General features: G+C 37.9%; 1 protein-coding gene across 2 annotated transcripts in view; it reads right to left on the bottom strand.

The window, feature by feature from the left end:
• Tmlhe (trimethyllysine hydroxylase, epsilon) overlaps nucleotides 1-23,192 on the bottom strand; it is a 115,267-nt gene that overhangs the window by 19,426 nt on the left and 72,649 nt on the right. The window contains exons 2-5 of one of the 2 annotated variants that reach the window (XM_008842051.2): nucleotides 15,104-15,293; nucleotides 12,776-12,952; nucleotides 6,949-7,228; nucleotides 3,687-3,806 (exon numbers count right to left, since the gene is read on the bottom strand). In XM_008842051.2, the coding sequence (XP_008840273.1) occupies nucleotides 3,687-3,806; nucleotides 6,949-7,228; nucleotides 12,776-12,952; nucleotides 15,104-15,284 (758 nt within the window). In that variant the 5' untranslated portion in view covers nucleotides 15,285-15,293. The remainder of the gene's footprint in view (nucleotides 1-3,686; nucleotides 3,807-6,948; nucleotides 7,229-12,775; nucleotides 12,953-15,103; nucleotides 15,294-23,192) is intronic. The other variant, XM_008842053.2, reaches the window with a different exon arrangement.

A 23,192-nucleotide genomic window follows, 5' to 3' on the forward strand; every position in this document is an offset into this window, starting at 1 on the left:
TAAAATGTCACAAAATTAAAGAAAAACATGCCCATACAAATACAAGAAGCATATAGAACACCAAAGAGACAGGACCAGAAAAGAAACTCTCCACGGCACATCATAGTAAAAACACTAAACGTACAGAACAAAGAGAGAATACTGAAAGCTACAAAAGAGAAACAACAAGTCTTTCTGCAAGGAACAATATATTCTAAAACAAAATGGAGATCTTTTTTAAAGGTTAAAAACTCATTCAATTTTATGTCTTACAGGGCTTATACTGAGTTCAACATTGTATAACTGTATTAATTCAACTGTGAACCTAGAAACTTACAGCCACTTGTGAAAGTGATGTACTCTTGCTCTGGAGTGTGTTACTGAATATGTTAAAGATGTTATGAAATACTTCTTCTAAGCATGTAGTTATTAAAAATTAAAAAACAACTTAGCTATAAAAATGGAGTATAAGAACAAGGCTATAGACAGGATGACAGTCTAGGCTAATATACGAACGTGGAGAATTAATAAAAACTGTTAAGAGGAAATCAACAGGTATGGAAAGGCTGAAGATAGAGGAAAATCTCCAAATAGACTAAAAAAGATGACACCTAGAACAAAGGTGACTTTAGAAAGGAGAAGCATGTAACAATTAAGATGTCAGTGACGATTACAATGACTAAAGTGGTAATCACAACTAATCCTTATTGAATATTTAATGTGTTGGGCAGTATGTTAAGTGCTTTAAATTTATTATGTACTTTAATCTTTTAGTACTATAAATGCATATATTGTATTGCTAGTCTTGTTTTATAGATGAGGACACTGAAGTATATAGATTTTAACCTACATGCTAAATATAAAAAAGCTAATAATACATGGTCAGACTGGGGTACAAATCAAGGTCTAGTTGATGTCATAGTCTTAACTCTTTACCACTATTACTATGCTATTAATCGACTTAATCTTTATTATTGACTAGAAAATATAAAAGTAAGGGAAAAACAATTGTTTATCAGTGTTGCATATAGAACTTGTAGCCCCCAAATTACGCATTCGTCTTAAAAGAGTGAGCCTATGGAGAATAAGCCAGCCAGGGTTGAGATAAGGAGCACCCTAGGAAGAGGGATGGAGAGTGAGCAGAGAGTTAGCCGTGAAGACTTAGCAGAGGCCATATATTGGAACTCTGGGAGCTAAGCATGCATGTGGTCCAGAGGGGGAGCAAGAGTCGAGCCAGCCTGTGTGGCCCATGCGAACTCTGCAGGGTGAGTTGGCATGCACAGACGTGAGACTGCAAGACCGGGCTGGCCCGGGGCTTGAAAGCTGATGGAGACTACAGGCAGGCTTGAATGGCACATAGGTTATGAGAAGCCATTTCTTTGTAAGTGACCCCCTCCCAAATGTCATATAAACTATGCAAAATTCAAATAGAACTGTGTTATGTTGGTTTGTCAATGCGTGTCAAGACCACAAAACACTGAGTGAGTGAGGGCAGGTCAAACAGAGAGGGGGAATGGGAAAATTTAGTGAAACAGAACTCATAGACTCAGTCTCTGGACCTCAACCCCAACTCAGTTCCATTTCTTTCTTCTGCCTCTTCTAGAATGAGGACACAGGGATATTGATCTTTCCATATATGTATAACATTGAACAGGATCTCTAAAAGATGATTTATTCTTTCTTGCTTGAACCAAATTTTATAGATTAAAATTACATCTATTTATTTAATGTGTATGTATGCAAGTACACACACATGCAGATGTGCATGCCATGGCCCACATGTGGAGGTCAGAGAACAACTTTTAGGAATTGATTTTCTACCTCCACCATGTGAATCCTAGGGATCAAACTCAGGTAATCATGCTTGGCAGTCAGTATCTTGACCTGCTGAGCCCATCTTGCTGGCCAAACATTTTTGAGTTCCAAACTCTCAAAGGAAATCAATATAATAACAATCAGTTGTGTACTATCACCCTCTCTTACTATCTTTGTAAATCCATATGTACATATGCACTCAACTTTGCTAATGTTATTGTCTCAGGTTCATCATCAACATGCAGAAGCAAGAGCAACAACCACAAAATAGCCACAGAAGTCTCTAATAAGTAGCAAATAGTAGGGGAAGTTAAATATATTATATGCAATATATGGCTTGATAATGATGGATTTAGTATTTTAAAAAGTTACTTTTCAGCCATGAAGGGCATTTGGGTACAAATGCCTGAATGAATGGGACCTCACATGTATGGTGGAATACATGAGGTTTGGTGGGGAGGATGGAGGAGGCGTGGATGGGTGACGGGGTCTGAATTTGATTGAGAACTGTTGGATGAAATTACAAAAGCTCTCTCTCTCTCTCTCTCTCTCTCTCTCTCTCTCTCTATATATATATATATATATATATATATATATATATATTTTACTTTTCAGCCATTCCTCTTCTCCAACTTCTTGCAAGTCAAATTCACACTCCACTTAATAACATACTGAAAACAGCAGGACTGACCCCTTTGCTACAATACAGTAGCTAAATGCAAGAAAAATGTAATTTCTAAAGCTTATAGTTAGCCAACATTTTTTGTGAGTTGTAATTACTTTGAGAAAAAAAAATTATAGCCCCAATGTAGTGGCTTGGGAGGCTGAGGCAGGAGGATTCTTCAAGGCCAGCCTAGACTACATAGTGAGTTACAGTTGTAGCACAGAGCAGCCTAGGCCAACTGTTTATAGGATTTTATTCTATAAATTTAAAGAAGACTGAGCTATCTTGCCAGGCAAGTCATTATTGCAGCTGATAGGGTTCACAGCTGAGTAATGTTGATGATTACCTTCCTCTGTCAGTAACATGAATAGGACTCTCTAGCCAGTAGAGATAAGTTTTGAGGCTAGTACCAGCATGATTTTTCCCTTGTTTGTCCTATGACTCACATATGTGTTGTCTTCAGCAATAGGGTCTTACCATCAAGTTCTGGTGAGTAATAAAGTACAATGGCCAGTATTGTTTGAGAATGTATGGGACCTCCTTGGCCAACAATTCCACAAGAGAGAGAAATCTATTCCTGGCATTTTTATTTCCTAGCCTGTGGTGTGTAATAGGGACATTGAACTCCTATCATAGGGTAACTACATTTAAAGTTTTAAAAAAAATATTGTATATCTACATATTTAAAGAAACTTCTACAGTAGTAGGTTTCAATTTGACTTTTTCAAAAGGCCTTCAGTGTTAGTTATCCTTCCCCTTACACCCTCTTCTTCCCAACCCTCCTATTTCCCACTCCATTTAACCCACTGTTGGAAGAGGGAGAGTCAATTTTCTTTACTGGTGTTACACCTGGTAGGTTAACCAGACTTCAAGGGCTAGACCCATATCCAAAAGCATTTGGGGAACACAGATTAGACTTGATAGGCCTTTACAAAATGTTAGGGGACCTGAAGTTGGGAAGAGTAGTAGGGGGAAGGTAGAGATAGGGGAGGGAGTCTGAATGTGATCAAAATATATCATATGAAATTCTCAAGGAACCAATAAAAATATTTTTAAAAAGGAGACTGAGCTAGATATTTCAAAATGGCCATGTTTCTAGGAGAAGGCAGTCATTTAAGTCCACAACAGTAGGTATACTCTTCATTCAAATAGAATGGAAAATAATTAAGAAACTACTCAAGAGCATCGTACAGAACGATACTACACTGGAAAGGTCTAATATACTTACCCACAGGGCTCCTGAAAGTAGGTAGTATCAGTATGCCGATCCAGAGCTAGCTTGGTATATGCAGTGTCACCTCTGGAAAAGTCTGACGTGAAATACCACATCCTTCCATAGATGGTTTCTCTGCCAAATGAAATCAAGGAAGAACTGTTATCTATTTGAAAATTTATTTCTTCAAAATTGTTTCCTCTATTTTCTTTAATTACTCCCAAACACACACCACACACACACACACACACACACACACACACACACACACACACCTTCCAGATTTCTATAAAGTAAAATTGACAGTTAAGCACAACATAAGTATTAAAAATTCTGTCATTAATTAATATTCTAGGGATGTGAGAGGAAAACTCTGGAACCATAATGCATTCTGAAAGCTCAGAGATCATTGAACTTTGTTTATATGACTACTTTAATAGCCTTCTCACTGAAGGCTATTCACTGTTTGTCTTCCTTTCATAAAAATACATGATGTAGATGCTTATAGTAGGTGTGCTAGATAGCTTTGGTGTCAACTTGACACATCTGGGTTGGGGGAGCCTCAATTGGGGAATTGCTTTCATTGGACTGGCCTATGGCCATGTCTGTGGGGCATCTTCTTGATTGTTGAGGAATGTGGGAGGGCCCAGTCCACTGTGGATGGTGCCACCCCTGGGCAAGTGGGCCTGTGTTGCATAAGAAAGCAGGCTGAGCAGGGGCCAGGGGAGCAAGCCAGTAAGCAACATTGCTCCATGGCCTGTGCTCCAAGTTCCTGCCCCGAGTTCCTACCTTGGGCTCCCTGATGAACTGTGACCTGGGAGATGTAAGACAAATAAACCCTTTCCTCCCCAAGTTGGTAGTGGTTAGAGTGTTTTGTCACAGCAATGGAGAAACAAACTAAGACAGTAGGTAATAACTTTAATTTACTTCTATAACAATTACTATCATTAAAACTCTTAAAAGATTTTATTTTTAATTTTCTGGGTGTGGTGGCACATGCCTTTAATCCCAGCACTCGGGAGGCAGAGGCAGGTGGATCTCTGTGAGTTCAAGGCCAGCGTGGTCTACATAGTGAGTTCCAGGACAGCTGGAGCTACAGGAAGACCCTGTCTCAAAAAGTCCAAAAAAAAAAAATGCGTGTATATCTGTGTATACAAATGCGCACATGAGTGTAGGTGCTCTCAGAGACCAGAAGAGGGTGTTGGATCCCCCGGAGCTAGAGTTACAAGCAGTTGTGAGCTGCCTGATTTGGGTTATGGGAACCAAATTTAGGTACTCTATGAGAGCAGTACACACTCTTAACTGCTGAGTCATGTTTCTAGCCCTAGGTGGAGCAGGCTGGCCTTGAACTCATCATCCTCCTTCCTCTACCACTTCACCATATCCTACTCATGTGTGCCACCACAACTGGCTTATTAACACTCTTAGTTTTCAACAATAGTGCTAATTTTAAGATATATTAGATAAACTATCATAGGTGACAAGAGTGTCTATATTATTCATATGGCATAGAAGTGATTAATTGTAGGTCTTCACTTCTCTTTTGAATATAGAAGAATAAGAAAAAGGGAAAAGGATATTTTTTGTTACAAATATGAAACTTGCTGTATTGCAGAGTGAGACATGCTGTGTTGTGTTTATTCTTTAGAATTATAAATTTTGATTTTGTATTTATTTTTCCCAGTGGACTTAGATCTGAGGAAAGATCACTTTAATTATTTAGCTTCCAGAATTCTTCAAACCCAAATTGCTCTTCCTTTTGAAATAAGTTTCCAAGCTCTTTCATTTTTTGGATTAACAGCAGTTTCTTTTTTAATTTAAAATTTTATCATTTAAGAATTTCATACATTAACTGTTTTTGTTTTTTTTTTTGGTCTTTTTGAGACAGGGTCTCCCTGTAGCCCCAGCTGTCCTGGAACTCACTATGTAGACCAGGCTGGCCTTGAACTCACAGAGATTCGCCTACCTTACCCTCCCAAGTGCTGGGACTACAGGCGAGCGCCACCACGCCCGGCTTACATTAACTGTTTTTACAGCATTTTCCCCCCCCCCCCCCCCCCCCCCCCAACTCTTCTGAGCTCCATCCACCCCTCTCAAATTCAAGACTTCTTTTTGCAGCAGATAGAGACTGCTACAGAGATCCACAAGTGGTCAAAATTGGGGTGCCCAGTCTCAATTAGTACATTTACAACACAACCCCAACACCTAAGTCTCAGAGAACATAGAGGAAGAAGGAGAAATTTCTTTTACTTCAGAGCCTTCAAACTATACTCCAAAATGAATCACTCACAAATGCTACTGTTTATACTGTACTAGCACAGGACAAATGACCCAGCATGCTTTAGGTGACACAATGAACTACATCTGAATTGTATTAAATAAAAGACAAATACTAATTATAATGAAGTAAATATATTATATTTAATATTACAGAAAATTAATCTATATCCATATATTGCATTTATGATCAGGAAACCTAAGGTACTTAAATCTCCATTTTATTGCTTACTATCAGAGCAATCCTGGAAAAGTCATTTATTATAGAATAGTATCAGGTGCTCATCAGTAGAACAGGGAATAACATTTGATTAAAAGGGTTACTAAAATGACCAAAATAAAATAATGGCTGTGAATGTGCCAATTAAATACAATATAATGTTTCAATGAAGTATTAACAACTTTTCTGAATTGAGACCTAGGAATCTCAGAAGACCAAAACTAGATGGTTTTTAAACACTTATTATTTTTTTCAAAACACTGTAGTATCCAGTCTTCTTTCGAACTGACTACAGGATAGTGAGAGATTAACGGTGTGTGTGTGTGTGTGTGTGTGTGTGTGTGTGTGTGTGTGTAGTAATGGGCTTACCTATGGTCACATAATTACCTCATGGTAGAATTCAGACTACTTTCCAGTTCTCCTTACTCATGATATTGTATTTAGTGTATGTTGACTCTTACTTGAAGATAGAAAATCATATCAATGGTTTTGAAATTTTCATTATATTTAACATGTATGTTTAAAGATTAGAAAGCCTGTCCTCAAAGAACTATGAGTCCCCCTTATGTAGGGCACAAAAATAGTTTGTATTGAAAACAAGGGTCACCATATACTTTACGTTTGGGGGGGTGGTCACTACTGGGGCTTGAACCTGGGCCTCATGCATTTGAGGCAAGCACTTTCTCACTGCGCTATAGCCCGTCTTCTATGTACATTTTTAAATTGGTGCTTATGTGTTGGAAATTAATTACTGTGGATTTCAGAAAGCTGCCAAATTACCTGATTAAGCTGATCCTTTCTGCCAACTTCTCTGTGTGCTCTTGAGTTGGAGGGACATTTTCTACAAATGCAATTCCATAAAGAAGAAAGTTCTGCAGAAACTTCTTCAGTCCCTCATTGGTTTCTAAGAAACAGTGGAAATCTACAGCTGGAACTTGGGCTTGCTGGTAGATTTCAGCATTCCATAATATTCTAGGCTGGATAACCTTTTGTTTCTGCTCTTCATAGCTATTTTTCATCAGCCAATCCAGATCATATCTAGTAACATGACCATCTGGCCCTATTAAGGGAAAAATGTATTAAAATAAAATTTTTGAATACTATAACAATATACTAGTTAAGAGTGTCAATTATCCTTTTAACATTATGAATTTAAAATTGTTTATTGTTTGAGAATTTCATACACACATATACTATGTTTTGATTAAATCCACCCTCCATTCCCTCCCCTCAAATTCCTCCCCTATCCTCCCACCACTTTTCTGTCCTCAAACCATGTGATCTGTTTTTAAACATACTCTCTGAGTCCACTAAGTACTGTCTGTATGTGTATGGGTATAGGACTGTCTACTGAAACATGAGTAGTTTCTTAGAGGATGCATCTGTGAAGAGGACTGACTCCCTCCCCCAGCAGCCATCAGTTGCTAATAGCTCCTCAGCTAGGGATAGAACTTCATGAACCCTCCTATCCATGCTGGGATTTTGGCTGCTTGTTCTCACACTTACCTTGTTTAAGCAGTCACAACTGCTGTGAGTTCATGTGTGCAACTAGCCCTGTTGTGTCTGGCAAATACTGTTACAATCTTTTCACCTCTTCTTCTTAAATGATCTCTGAACCTTGTGGGGAAGGGGATGTGATATAAATGTTCCATTTAGAGCTGAGCACTCCACAGTCTCTTATTCTCTATGTGTTGACCAGTTGTGGGTCTCAGTATTCATCATCATCTACTGCAAAAAGCTTTCTAATGAAGAGCTGATAAATGTACTAATCTATCTGCATAAAGATAAGAATGTACAGGGCCATTCATTACTATCTATTTAGTAGAATAATAGTATTAGGATCATTTCCTAGGGCTTATGACTTAGCCGGCCATGGGTTTTTAATCCAGCTGACAGTATCAGGCATGAGTTCCATCTTGTAGAGTGGGCTTTAAATCCAATCAGAAAGTGGTTACTCATTCGTATAACATTGATGCCACTATTGCAACAGTGAACATATCTCACTAGGCCAGTTGTTACCGTAGCTAACAGGGTTCACAGCTGGGTAAGACTGCTGATTACTTTTATCCCCTGGTAGCATATGTAGAACTATGAAAATCAGTCAGTACAGATAAAATATCCAGATTTCTACCTATTTGATTTCTCCAAATTCTATGACCCAAGTATTTGGTGTCTTCAGCAACAGGGTTTTACTATCAAGTCCTGGAGGATAATCATGAACAACATTAGTAGCCTGTTATGCTTGCGGTGTGGTCTATAGGATTCCACTGACAAAAAACTCAAAAGAGGTAATCCATAACCGACACTAGTGAGCCTTGGCCTCGGGCCTGCTCCTGCTCTTCTGCTTCAGATCCCTGGTCTAACTTCCTAACCCAGGCTAGCTTAATCTTCTAGAATAGTTTGTTAGATCCTCCACAGGCTGCCCCACCCCCACCTCCCCCTGGCCTACTGATCTGCCTGACACAGACTGGCCCTCCTACTACCCTGGTAAATCAGATTCTGCCCACATCTTGATTCCCCTGCAGCCTGAGCACCTCCAACCTCCCTCCCCCACATCCCCCTTGTAGCCCTGGGCCCAGGCCCACTCCTGCTCTTCTGTTTTAGATCTCTGGGCTATCTTTTTAGTCCAGACCTGCCCACTGAATCCTGATCCCTTGCACCCAGACTAGGTCAATTCTCCAGCTTCTTTTGTTAGGCCATCCACAGGCTGTCACCACTCCTGTATTGCTCTTGCCCCCACTCCTGATCTGCCTACCACAGACCCACCAAATACCCAGACAAGCCTACTACCCTGCAAGAACCTGAAGCACACATCAACTAACTTTTCATACCTGAGCAAAAAACAACCAAAACTATTTATTAAAATGAATATTTAAGACTTGGTCATAAAAAAGTACTTTCTCAAGCTGACCTATCATTTAACACTTGAAACTAAGTGTGCTGGTTTGCTTAAGTTGTCAACTTGACAAACTTGGAAAGAGGGAACCTCAACTGAGAAATTTCCTCCAACTGATTGGCCTGTGGCTATATCTGTGAGGCATTTTCTTAACTGCTAGGTGATGTGGGAGGGCCCAGCCCACTGTAGGCAGTGCCACCCCTGGGCAGATGGGCCTGGGCTATATAAGAAAGGCAGCTGAGCAAGCCTGGGAGAGCAACCCAAGAAAGCATCATTCTTCCATGGCCTCTGCTTCAGTTCCTGCCTCCAGGTTCCTGCTTTGACTTCTTTCAGTGATCAGCTGTCACTTGGAAGAGTAAGATGCAATGAATTCTTTCCTCCCCAAGTTGTTTTTGGTCAGAGTGTTTTATCATAGCAATAGAAAGCAAACTAGGACAGTAAAGATTCTTCAGAGAAGTGCTTATATTTATGGTATTCACATGGTTAAATGCATATTTAAATTAGATTTTTAAAACATAAATATTGCACAGGCAGTATAATACAAGCATTCTGGTATCTCTAATGTAAATGTTACCTTAACACATCAAATTATGCTGCTGAAAATTAATTCTAATCAAATATTTAAAGCCAATTATTTAGCCCTTTGGGGCACATTCCCAAATGAAATGAGATGGCATAGACACTTGATTATAGGTTGTTAATGATGCAAAGGTAAAGCTACCACAATTTCATAGCTAAGGGTAGTGGTGACTTCACATATAAACCTGTGGTCTTTCACGAATCCAAATTCAAAAATAAGGTCTACTTACAAATTTTTGATAAAAATAATCAGATGTCCCAGAAATTTATGACCCAATACTTTTCACTGAAATCAAATACTTACAATTGCAAGTTCCAAGCCTTTTCAGGAAGAGTGTTACTGATAATTCTTTGTTGTTTTACCTTTTTTAAAATTGAATTTTTGTGAATTTTATACAATATATTTTGATCATATTTAAATCCCCTTCCGTATCTTCAGGCCCTTACTACCCCCACTCAATTTCATGTACTTTAATATATATTGAATCATATGTTATACATATCAAGGCCTATAGAGTCTAATGAGCTTCTATGAGTTTGTATACTTTTCCCCATTTTTACTGTTATTGATATCTACCTTTATTTCTTTGTGGTCAGATAGAATATAGGATATTTCAATTTTCTTAAGTTTGTAAGACTTGCTTTGTGTCTTAATATGTGGTCAATTTTGGATTATGTTTCATGGGCTGCTGAGAACAAAGTGTATTCATTGGGGTTTGGATGGAATGTTATGTAGATGTCTATTAGGTCCATTTGATTTATGATGTTATTTAATTTAGGGTTTCTCTATTTAGTTTTTGTCTGCTTGATTTGTCTATTGGTGACAGTGGACTATTGAAGTTAGTTACTATCAATGTGTTGGTGTTGATGTGTGATTTTAGTTCTAATAGAGTTTCTTTTATGAAATTGAGTGCCCCTGTGTATGGTGCATATACGTTTAAGATTGTAATATTGTCTTGCTGTATTTTTCCTTTAATGAGTGTGAAGTAACCTTCCCTATTTCTTCTGACTAGTTTTAGTTTGAATTCTATTTTTTCAGATATTAGGATAGCCACACCTGTTTGTTTCTTAGTTCCATTTGCTTGGAATACATTTTTCCATCCTTTTACCCTAGGGTGGTGTCAATTATCGATGGTGAGACATGTTTTTTGGAGGTAGCCAATCAATAAATCCTAGTTTCTAATAAAATTAGTCTATGTTTTCTTCCTGGGGAGTTGAAATAATTAATATTGAAAGTTATTATTGATCAATGTTTATTAATTCCTATTATATTGGTGTTGTAGTGCTGTTTTCTTAGACCTCCTTTGGTTAGTTGTTCCAGGATAATTTATTTAATCTTTGTGCCCTCTTGAGAGTGTTTAATCTTCTCTTCAGACTAAAATATTCCATCAAGTATTCTTTGTAGAGATGGTTTTGTGGATATAAATTCCTTAAATCTGTTTTTACTGTGGAAAGATTTTCTTTCTCCTTTGATTACAACTGATAGTATTGCTGGGTGTAATAGTCTGGGTTGGAGGAGTTTGTGTTCTTTTATGACTTTTAGGACATGGGTCCTTGCATTTCTGATTTCTTAGTCCCCTCTGAAAAGTCAGCTGTTATTCCAATGAGCCTGCCTTTATATGCAACTTGATTTTCTCTCTTGCAGATTTCAATATCTTTTCTTTGTTCTGTACATTTAGTGCTTTGACTATTATATGATATGAGAGTTTCTTTTCTGGTCCTATCTACTGGGTATTCTACCTCGTTATTGAGTTCTAATTTCCTGTTTTGAATTGTTTTAGTTATTTCATTCAACTGTATTTTCATGATTTTTATCCAGTCTTTTATTTACATCCTCTTTGAGTTTCTTGAACATATTTATAATTGCTGTTTTGAAATGATCGTCTTGTGCATTTGCTACGTTGCCATTCTCAGCAGACATTATGATGGGGGTGCTAATTTCTGGAGGAGACATACTATCTTGGTTACTCATGTTGTTAGTGTTTTTTCAATGAGACCTACACATCTGGACTTGTGTCATTGGTGGTGTTTCTTGGTATTGGTAAATGATCTTCATCTTTGTTGAATGGTTGTTTTTAATCTTTGTTTGCTATTTCCCCAACTTGTCAGACTATGGGCCCACTGAATAGTACTTGGTGTTCAGTAGTAGGGCCACTTTATGTTGATGTGCAAATAGGGTGTAGGAAGTGGTCTCCGTTTAGCTAGTGAAGGAGCAATTTTTGACAAGAGGTTCCACAACTGATGCCCCATACTCCTGGAGCAGCAGGGTGGACTGCATAGTTGGTAGGTGAATAAGTTGGCTGATAGGTCAGGCTGGGAGAGCTTGCAGGTTTGGGGCACACAGGGGTCTTAACTACCCAAGCAGTGCTGAGAACTGTAATGGCAGAGTGTGGGGAGGTTTGGGAAAGGAAACTCACTACAGAAAGTCTGGGAGAGGTCACAGGTCTGTGGGAACAAAGATCCTAGTGACCCAAGCAGGCCTGAGTGCTGGCATGAATATATCTCAGGAATGGGAAATCTCAAACCACTGCAGGTCTGGGAGAGGTCACAGGTCTGGGTGCATGAAGATCCTAGCAACCTGAAAAGGCCTGAGATCTGAGATGGTGGAGCTGGGGAGGTCTCGGGAAAGGGAACTCAAGACCTCAGGTCTGGGTGAGCTTGCAGGTCTGGGTCACACAAAAGTTCTAGCAACCTGAGCAGACCTGAGAGGTGAGATGGCCAGTGATAATTCTTATACCCGTAACCCAAGCATTCAGGAGGCTGAGACAGGAGAATCACTAGTTTCAGGCCAATCAGGGTTACAAAGTGAGTTCAAGACCAGCCAGGGTTATATAACAAGACACTGTCTTAAAAACACAACATAGAACAAAACAAAGAAAAAACAACAACAAAAAAGAGTGGTGAAAGTAGATAACATTGCCACGTTTCCTATTTTAGAAATTATTCAGTCTCAAAGTTAAGTATGATGTTAACTGTAAAAACAAAAAACAAAAGGTTCTCCAAAATGATTCCAAAGCAAAGGAAAAATTAACTTAAACAATTCCCTATTTTAGAAAGTGTCAAACAATTTTTCATAAAAATCTCTTCTTTAGAAGAGTACCTCAAAGTAGTCCAAGTCTTCTGTCCACTTACAAGTGAAAAAGAGTGTGCTTTCATCCAGACGAATTGTCTTTGGCTTGATACATAAATCTACACTGGCAGTATCCAGGTTCCTCTGGTGAGTCTTAGAATTATAGCATGATGCTGAGCGGCAGTGGTCTCGAAGCCAGATGTAATCAAAGCGCATCACAGTGTTAGCATATTGTAGTTCTAGGGAAAAGACCAGATACATTAGAAATACTCATTTAGGAAAACTAAAAGTCAATAGCCAAAAACATTCTTACATATATCATAAACACGCACATGCATACACATTACACTCTGTTTACTATCAGCCCATATCTTCTGTTACTTCCCTCCTACTCCTGTCATTCCCCCTCTTTTGTATAGGTTGAAAAGCGTGTTTCAATATAACATAAGTGCATAAAGAAAAAACCTATTTTATGAACAATATAAACAAAAATTTAAATATTTTCTTTATTATTATTATTTTTATTTTATGCGTTTGAGTGTATTGCCTGCATGTATGTGAGTACACCCGTGTCATGCAATGCTGCAGAAGTCAGAAGAGGGCATTGGATTTCCCTGGAACTGGAGTTAAGGACAGTTCGTAGCTGCCATTTGGGTGCTGGGACTCGAACCTGGGTCCTCTGCAAGAGCAGTCAGTGCTCTTAACTGCTGAGCCATCTCTCCAGCCCCATAAAAACAAAATTAAAAGACAAGAGGACCAATTATATAGTAAAGTCCTAACCTCTAAGTTCCACAATTATGACATTGTTTGGAAATAAAGATAATCTTTGACTTACAAGGGTTCAACTTAAGATTTTTGACTTTATTCCAAAATACGCATTCAATAGAAACTATTCTTCAAATTATGAATTTTTATGTTTTTCTGGAGTAGAGATATGTAGTACTTTCTAATGATTCTGGAGCTGCAGCTTTCAGTTAGTCACATAATCATGAAGAGAAACAGCTGATAGTCCACAGTGTACTACGCAATTATGCCATGGTTTATGGTAGGTTAAGTGCATTGAATGCATTTTGATTTATGACATTTTGAACTTGTCATGGGTTTATCAGGATATAACACTATTATTGGAGCATCTACAGTAATTGCAGACAAAATCAAGTTAAAAAACAAAGTTACAATCATCCTTATAAGGAGAGACAGACTTGAAAACAATGTGGAGAAGGCTATATGAAAATGGAAGTGAGGATAGAAAGTGATGCTGCCTGCCATAAGCAAAACAATGCCAAGAATTGATGGAAATCAAGACAAACTAGAATAGGTAAAGAAAAAGAAAAAGAAAAAGCTTTTGAAGGGAGTACAGACCAGTCAACACTGTGATTACACACTTCATGCCTCCAGAAATGTGAGACAATACATTTCTAAGTTTTACTCTATCCAGTTTGTAGAAATTCTTTCAAGAGTCCTAGGAATCTCATACAAAGGGTAAAGCTCCCTCTGCCCATTACCATGTAATACTTTAAATGATTGTAAAACTCCTAGTCTATATGTTCTAAACAATTTCCCATGGATATTGAGTTTTTCTCTTTTTTCTTTTCAGCTGATACAGGGGAGTGGAGTTTGGCTGGAGCATTGCAGAACTCCCTACCCCAAACTAGGTTGGGATTTCAGTGTTGCCTTGTGTTACTTTTGTCTTTTTTGTGAATTCCACAATAATCTTGGAGATACATGACTAGACACCCTTTCAACTTTACAGAAAACATTTTCAGACCACATAAAAAATATTTGTTGTTCTATAACAAAATGAATATACTTAATACTGCCGAATCAAGAGATGCTAAGGGAGGGAGAATCTGTTTCCTTCAGGGACTAACTTCCTGAGAGTGGGCAGCCTTAAAAACAGGTACATAGGAGCACCAATGAATGGACTTGTGTGTATGTGTGTGTGTGTATCTAATATATGTTTGTCTGTAAATGTATGCATATATATGAAACAATAATAGGAAGGGGACAGGAAATTGAAAGGGAGTGGTGGATATGGGAGGAGTTGAGGGGGACTGGAAGGGTTAGAAATGTTGTGAAGCTTGTACTCATATTTTGTTCATAAAAAATTTAAAACTTAAAAAATGTGGTGGCACATGTCTTTAGTCTCAACACTCAGGAAATGGAGGCAGGCAGATCTCTATGAGATAAAGGCCAGCCTGGTCTACATAGCAAGTTCAAGGCCAGTCTGGTCTACATAGCAAGTTCCAGGCCAGCTGGGGCTACAGGGTGACCTTGTCTCAAAAAGACCCCCAAAATGAATTATATATTTAAATGGTTAATATGGTATATGTAATTATGCTATGTATTTTTACCATGATTTTTAAAAAGACTCCTCCCCCATCTCTTACCAAAATGATCTTCATGTTGATGCCAAGTACATTTCAGAGACTTGGAGGCTGTATGGTACCAATGGATGGATAACGGAAATAAGCTTTTAAAGTTGGACAGATGAAGAGCTTGACATATGTCTCTTCCCTTAGCCAAATTCTGGAGGCTGCTTTGTAGGTGTGACAACTTATGGCACCACATCCTAGACAACTGAACAATGAGAGAGAGAGAGAGAGAGAGAGAGAGAGAGAGAGAGAGAGAGAGGGAGAGAGAATATAAAACAAATTTTATGATGCCATGGAAATAATGCTACAGCAATAATAGATTTTATTACCTCAATCTGTCAGACAAATGGGAAGTTTTGAAAAGCTTGGTCTATTAAGAGAAATTAATTAGTTATGTGGTAAAAATGAAGACAGTCATGTAACTATGGAAAGTCTGAGTGATTCTTGAGGTGAATTTAATTAATGACTTTACAAGTTTGCAGTAAAGTTATTAAACTCACAAAATGTTTATTTTGATGGATTTGTGTATACAGTCTATGATATTGGTGACTAAAGTTAAATTTATTGAGTTTTGTGGGTTTGAACAAAGCACAGTCAAAAAAGGCCTCTGCTGATGAATGTTTGGGTTTTGATTATTTTATCTACTGTCTGTCTCTTGTTTGTCAACTTTCTGCAAAGAGGTATTATCTAAGATGGGCCCCATAAATGAAGAATGGATTTTGTATTTTTAAAAGGTTGAAAATAAAAACAAAGACTATAGATCAAGACAATATATGACCTGTAAAGTCTATAATATTTGCTGTTTCTTCAAAGAAAAAAATCCAACCCATAGTCTAATACTCATTTTTTACTCAAATACACCATACTACATAGAATAACCCCTTCCAAATCCAATCTTACACAATTATAAATTAATTAATTTCTTATTTTATCCAAAAATATTAATGTATAACAGGATTTTAGAATGGCCTAAGAGACACACTTTTGGGCATGACATTTCCAGAGAGGTTTAACTGAGGAGGAAAGATGCACCATAAACTTGGGCTGGATACCCAGACTGAATAAAAGGGAAGAAAATAGAAAGCCCGATGATCACCAGAATACATCTCTTTTTGCTTGCTGCCTCCTGCTACCAAAGCCAGAGCAGTTCCTGTTGCTAGGCCTCCCCTACTATGATGGACTGTATCACCTCAAACCATTAGCCAAAATAAATATTTCCTTCTTTAAGCACCCCCCGCACTAAAGCACCTGCTACTGACTCACTTTCCTGCCATAGTCTCACCTCCCCCTACACCCAAAAGAAAAATCCTACAAAATCCAGCCTGCTGTCATGAGAAACCACTGCTCCCTTCCTCCTGTGGGAGCAGTGCACCAGTTCGTACATCCCAATAAATTTCTTCCTTTCTCTCCTCAGAGTGATCTCTAGTGGTCCTGGTTTTATCATGAACCTAACAATAACAACCAAATATATATGGACTAAATGTTGTGGATCCAAGTTTCATATAACACTAATGTATATAAAATCTTATATAGGTCCTGATACAAAAAGAGTGTGTGATTTCAATACTCCACCCTCATCTATAGATAGATCATGCATACTAAAAATCAACACAATTCACATGAAGCTAACACATATACTGTATATTCCATCCAAAAGAAAAAGAATACGCTTTCTTCTTGGTGGACTATGAAATTTTCTCTGAGAAGGATCATATTCTAGGCCACAAAGTAAGTCTTCACAAACACAAAAGAACTGAAATATTTTATTGTATCTTTTCAATCACAGTGAGTTAAAAACTAGAAACCAATAGCAAGAAAAAAAAAACACAGAAACTATGCCAATACTTGGTGACTAAATAATAGACTCTTGAATGAGCAGTGGGTCACTGAAGAATCCAAAAAGTAAAATAAAAAAATTCCTAAATTCAAATGAAAATAAAATCGTAACTCATCAGAACTTTTTGGATACAAAGGCATTTCTAATAGAAGAGTTTATATTACTAGTGCTTTCATTAAAAATCAGAGAGATCAGGACTGGAGATATGGCTCAGCAGTTAAAAATACCAGATGCTCTTAACACATGTATGCACTTACATACATGAAAGCAAAACACTCAAACACATAAAATAAAAATAAACAAAATTTAAAAAATGAGAGAGCTCTCAAGTAAATAATTTAATAATGAATCTCAAAGACTCAGAAAAACAAGAAAAAGCCAAACTCAAAAGTAGTGGAGAGAGGGGGCTGGAAAGATGGCTCAGAAGTTAAGAGTGCTTCCAGAGGATCCAGGTATAATTCCCAGCACCCACATCAGGAAGTGCACAACTGCCTGTAACTTCAGTTCTGGGGAATCTGACACCTCTTCTGGCTTCCATAGACACCTGTATACATGCGGTATACATACAGACAAGCAAGGGTGCACACATATACACATAAAATAATAAAAATGTATATTTTAAAAAGAAGTAGAAAAAATAAAGATTGGAGTAAAACTTACTGAAATGAGTATTAAAAGAACAATACATAGAATTAAATAGTTGGTTCTTTAAAAAAACAAGATTGACAAACACCCTAGGAAATTTAATGAAAAGAAAGTGAAGATTCAAATTAACATAATAAGAGATGAAAAATGGGATATTACAGTAGACTCCAGTGAAATCCAGAGTACCATGTGTATTTTGAGGACTTACACTAAAAACAGAAAATTTAGAAGACATGGATAAATTGCTAGATACATATGAACTACGGAAATTAAGTAAAAATGATATAAAATATTAAATGAAATCATAACAGAGAATGAGACTGAAGCAAAAAGAAAATCCCAGGACCAAACAGATTCACTGACTAATACTACCAAACCTTTAAAGAAGAACTAACATCAATACTTCTTAATTTTCCATAAGATAGAGATGGAAAATGCTACCAGTTTCAGCCTATGAAGTTAATATTAGCCTTATACCAAAGTCAATACAGATACAACAGAAAGAAAACTGTAGACAATTTTCTTGATAATCATAGATGCAAAAATTTCAAAAATTTTTACACACTGAATTAAAAAACACATTGATAAGATCATATGCCATGTTCATTCCAGAGTGGCAAGGATGATTCAATATGCAGATCAATAAATGCAATACAACACAAAAATTACTGAAATCACATGATCATCTCAATGATGTATAAAAGGCCTTTGACAAAGCTCAACATCAATTCATGATAAAATCCTGAAGAAACTAGAAATAGAAAGAATATGCCTGAACATAACAAAGGGCATCATCATAAAAGAATTTAAGAATGGACCTAAATGGAAGCTTTTACAATTTTATTAGAATCTTAAAGAAAAATCCTCAGGGCAGGCGGGCTGGTAATCTTGGCAGCTGCCTTGAGGAGGTGAATAGTGGGAAGAAGGAAAGGAAGCCGTGGGAGTCATGCAGGTTTAGAGTCTGCATGGAGATCAGACACATGGCTGACTGGCAGCCACATGGCTGGAAAAAGGAAGCTTTAGAGAAAAAGTGAAGAGCTACAAGATGCTGGGGGCAGCCCAAAGCCTTAGAGAAAGCATGTTTAGTAAGAAAGGCATGAAGAAGAAAAGGTGAAATTATGCTTTCCTGAATAGTTCAGGAAAGCGGACCGATTTATGGGAACCTTCATGGCTGTGGCTGGTCTGGAAGTTCTGAGGCAATCTGAGCTAGTTCCAGGCAGGAAATACTCACTACCTAATTAACACACCAGGTATTCCACCCATCTATTTAGCATAAGTTAAGGTGAACCTGTCTTCCTGGGAGTGGTTCTATTACCAGGTAATTGACCAGTGAGACTGGAAAAATGGCCCCAACAGATAAGACTAGACATTTTTTATAGTCTGGACCAGTTCAATTTATGGGGCTTATTGATACTTTAATAAACTAGAAAGTGTTTCCTCTAAAGTAAGGAATGAGGCAAGGATGTCCATGCTGTTTACTCTTATTCAGTATAGTTTTAGCTACAGCATGAAAGCAAGAGAAAAAAAACAAGTGTAAGGGAAAAGTGAAAAGCATTTTTATTTATGGATTACTTGATCCTATACCTAAAACACCCTAAAGACTAAACCAGAAAATTCTTAGATCTCATAAAAACTTTCAATAAAGCTAGATGTGGTGGTGCATGCCTTTAATCCCAGCACTGGGGAGGCAGAGGCAGGTGGATCTCTGTGAGTTCAAGGCCAGCCTGGTCTACATAGTGAGTTCCAGGCCAGCTGGGGTACAGGGAGACCCTGTCTCAAAAAGACAAAATAAACACAAAACAAAATAAAACAAGCCCCCCCCCCAATCCCCAAAATACAACAAAAAACTTTCAACAAAGTAGTAGGTTATAAAATTAACCTACAAAAAACAGTAGCTTTTCTATATACATAACAAACTAGTTGAGAAAGAAATCTGAGAACAATTCTATTCATGATAGCCTCCAAAAACAAATAATCAAGTCCCTTGGAATGAACTAATAGAGGAAGTGAAAGGCCTCTACAATAAAAACTTTAAAACACTGAAGAAAGAAATTAAAGAAGATATTGGAAGAAGGAAAAATCTCCCATAATCATGCACTAGCAGAATTAATATTTTAAAAATGGTTATATTACGAGACACAGGGGCTAACCTCTCGGCCTAGGGCCACCACTTCTTCTGATCCTTTGCATCCAGACGAACCCAGTTCCTTATTGCGGTCCCCAGGAACCCTCTAGGTCTGGTCCCACCCTCACGTCCCTTTACTTCCCTGGGCTGCACAGCCTCCAGGCATCCTGGTGCCAGCACCTTTCCTGGTCCCCAGGAACCCTCTGGGCCTGGTCCATGCCCTCACCTCCCTTTGCTTCTTGGGCTTCAAAGCCTCCACCATCCTGGTGCCAGCACTTTCCCTGGGTAAGTCCAGTGTGCCCACCATGACTTGACCCCCCCCAGCATCTTTCATCCTCCCAGTTCCCCTGCCTCGCCTCTTCTCCTAGCCTGGGTACAGGCACATTCCTTGTCTTGACACCCCAGACACCAGGGCTAACCTTTTGGCCCAGAGTTACCACTGCTTCCTGATCCTTTGCATCTGGACCAACCCACTTCCTCCCTGTGGTCCCCAAGAACCCTCTGGGCCTGGTACTGCCCTAACCTCCCTTTGCTTCCCTGGGTGGCACAGCCACCAGCTTCCTGAGAACAGCATCTTTCATGGGCCCTACTCTCAGGACAGCCTAGCCCCCAAATTCCTGAGGGCAGCATCTTTCCTGGAGGGACCTAGACCTTAGGAGAAAGCCTGAGAGCATCTGACCCTCATCTCACTTGGGCATCTGTTGGAACTCCTGAAGACAAAAGCAAATAGGCCACTCCAATATAAAATCAAAAGAGAGAACCTGAAGTGTAGACCAACCAGCTTTTCATGGCCAACAAGTAAACCACAAAGGCACATAAAGTTTACAAAAGAAGCAGATCTAAACTCAACAAAGGAAGGCTTGAGTCTCACACAAGAATCAGAAACTACAAAGGAAATTCACATGTCAAAGTCACAGAAAAAAATAACATGAAAAACCAAAATAATATATCCCAACCAAATACCAATATTCCTATAGGGGAGTACAATGAGAACCCCCTAGAGATAACACAGGACATGGAACTCAAAATAATAATTATAAACATGATAAAAGAATTAAGTGCATTTAAAGAACACACAAAGAAATCAAAGAACTGAAAGAAAATAGGGATAAACTTCTGAATGAATTCAGAAAAGAGCTAGAAATATTGAAGAATACTCAGGCTGAAATATGAAATGGAAAACAGAATATCAAAACTGGAAGATAAAGTGGACAAACTAGACCACTCAAGAAAAGAGTATGAAATTTTTAAGAAATCATAAGAATGGAATATGCAGGAATTGTGTGACACCATAAAAACACCAAACTTAAGAATCATAGGCATACAGGAAGGAGAAGAATCTCAAAATAATAGTATGGAAGAGATCTTCAACAGGACTGTAGAAGAAATTTTCCCAAAATTAAAAAAAGACATGCCCATACAAATACAAGAAGCATATAGAACACCAAATAGACAGGACTAGAAAAGAAACTCTCAATGGCACGTCATACCAAAAACACTAAACATTCACAACAAAGAGACAATACTGAAAGCTGAAAAAGAAAAACAAGAAGTCACATATGAAGGAAAACTCATCAGGATTACAGCTGACTTTTCAGTGCAAACTATGAAAGCCAGAAGACCCTAGACCAAAGTATTCCCAATTCTAAATGACCACAGATGCCAACCCAGATTACTTTACCCAGCCAAAATGTCTATCATAGTTGAAGGGGAAAAAATTTTTTTCCATGACATAAATAGGCTGAAAGAATTCATGTCCACAAAACTAGCCCTTCAGAGAGTTCTTGAAGCAAAACAAAGACCTGAAGAAGGGAACGACTATACACAAGGGGTGACAGAAAGAAATTCAATGAAGGTATAATTGTGGAAATGCACAGCTATATCAAGAATGTGAGAAGAAATAAAAATGACAGGGTTCAATACATATCTTTCATTAATAACTTTAAATATCAATGGACTGAACTCCTCAGTGAAAAGATATGGACTAGGTGAATGGATTAAGAAATGAAATCCAGCTTTTTGTTGTCTGCAAGAAACTCATGTCACTTTCAAGGACAGACACTACCTTAAGGTGAAAGGATGGAAAAATATACACCAACCAAATGGTACTAAGAAAAAAGCAGGCACTGCAATTCTAACATCTGATAAAATAGACTTTAAACTAAAACTAATCAGAAGAGACAAAGATGGACACTTCATTTTGATCAAAGGAACAATGATCCAAGAAGATATTACAATCATGAACATATATTCACCAAACTCTGATGAAAACTTCACAAAAACAGTACTATAGGACTTTAAGACCTAGATTAATCCCAACTCATTAATAGTATGGGACTTCAATACCTCATTGTCGCCATTAGATAGGTCAACAGAACAAAGAATTAACAGAAAGACATCTGAATTAAACAATACCATATATCAAATGGACTTAATAGATATCTATCGAATATTCCACACGAGCACCAAAGAATATACTTTCTATTCAGCGCCCCATGGAACCTTCTCCAAAATCGACCATGTACTGGGGCACAAAACAAACCTCACCAAGTACTAAAAGACTGAAATAATTCCATGCATTCTATCAGACCACAATGCAATAAAGCTTAAAATCAACACCAGAAGAAACACCAGTAACCACATGAACACATGGAGATTAAACAACACACTCTTGAGTGGTGAATGGGTCAAAGGAAATATTAAGAAAGAAATAAAAGTATTCCTGGAACTAAATGAAAAGGACAATGCAACACAACAAAACCTCTGGGACACACTGAAAGCGGTCCTTAGAGGGAAGTTTATAGTTCTAAGTGCCTGCATTAAAAAATTGGAAAGAACACAAATAAGTGACTTAACATGGCAAGTGAAGACACTTGAAAAACAACAACAAATGAAACCCAAACCCAGCAGACAAGAAATAATAAAAATCAGAGCAGAAATTAATGAAATAGAAACAAAGAAAACAATACAAAAAATCAACAAATCCAAGAGCTGGTTCTATGAGAAGATAAAGAAGATTAATAGACTGCTAGCCCAGTTAACCAAATGAAAGAAAGAGCACCTCCAAATCAACAAAATCAGAGGTGAAAGGGGAAACATCACAACAGACACCAAAAAGATCCAGAACATTATAAGGGACTACTTAGAAAAACTATATGCTACTAAATTTTAAAACCTAAAAGAAATGGACGGGTACCTAAAAGCATGGGAACCACAAAATAAACGAAGAAGAGATCAATAGCTTCAACAGACCCATAACACATAAAGAAATTGAAACAGTAATACAAAACCTCCCGACTAAGCCCAGGACCAGATGGATTTACAGCAGAATTCTACCAGACATTTGAAGAAGACCTCCAACTAATACTACTTAATTTGTTCAAAAAGATAGAAGTGGAGGGAGAACTTTCAAATTCCTTCTATGAAGCCAGCATCACTCTAATACCAAAGCCACGTAAAGATACAACCAAAAAAGAAAACTATAGACCCATGTCCTT

Source organism: Nannospalax galili, unplaced genomic scaffold (assembly GCF_000622305.1).
Source record: "Nannospalax galili isolate Female #2095 unplaced genomic scaffold, S.galili_v1.0 scaffold880, whole genome shotgun sequence".
NCBI lineage: Eukaryota > Metazoa > Chordata > Mammalia > Rodentia > Spalacidae > Nannospalax > Nannospalax galili.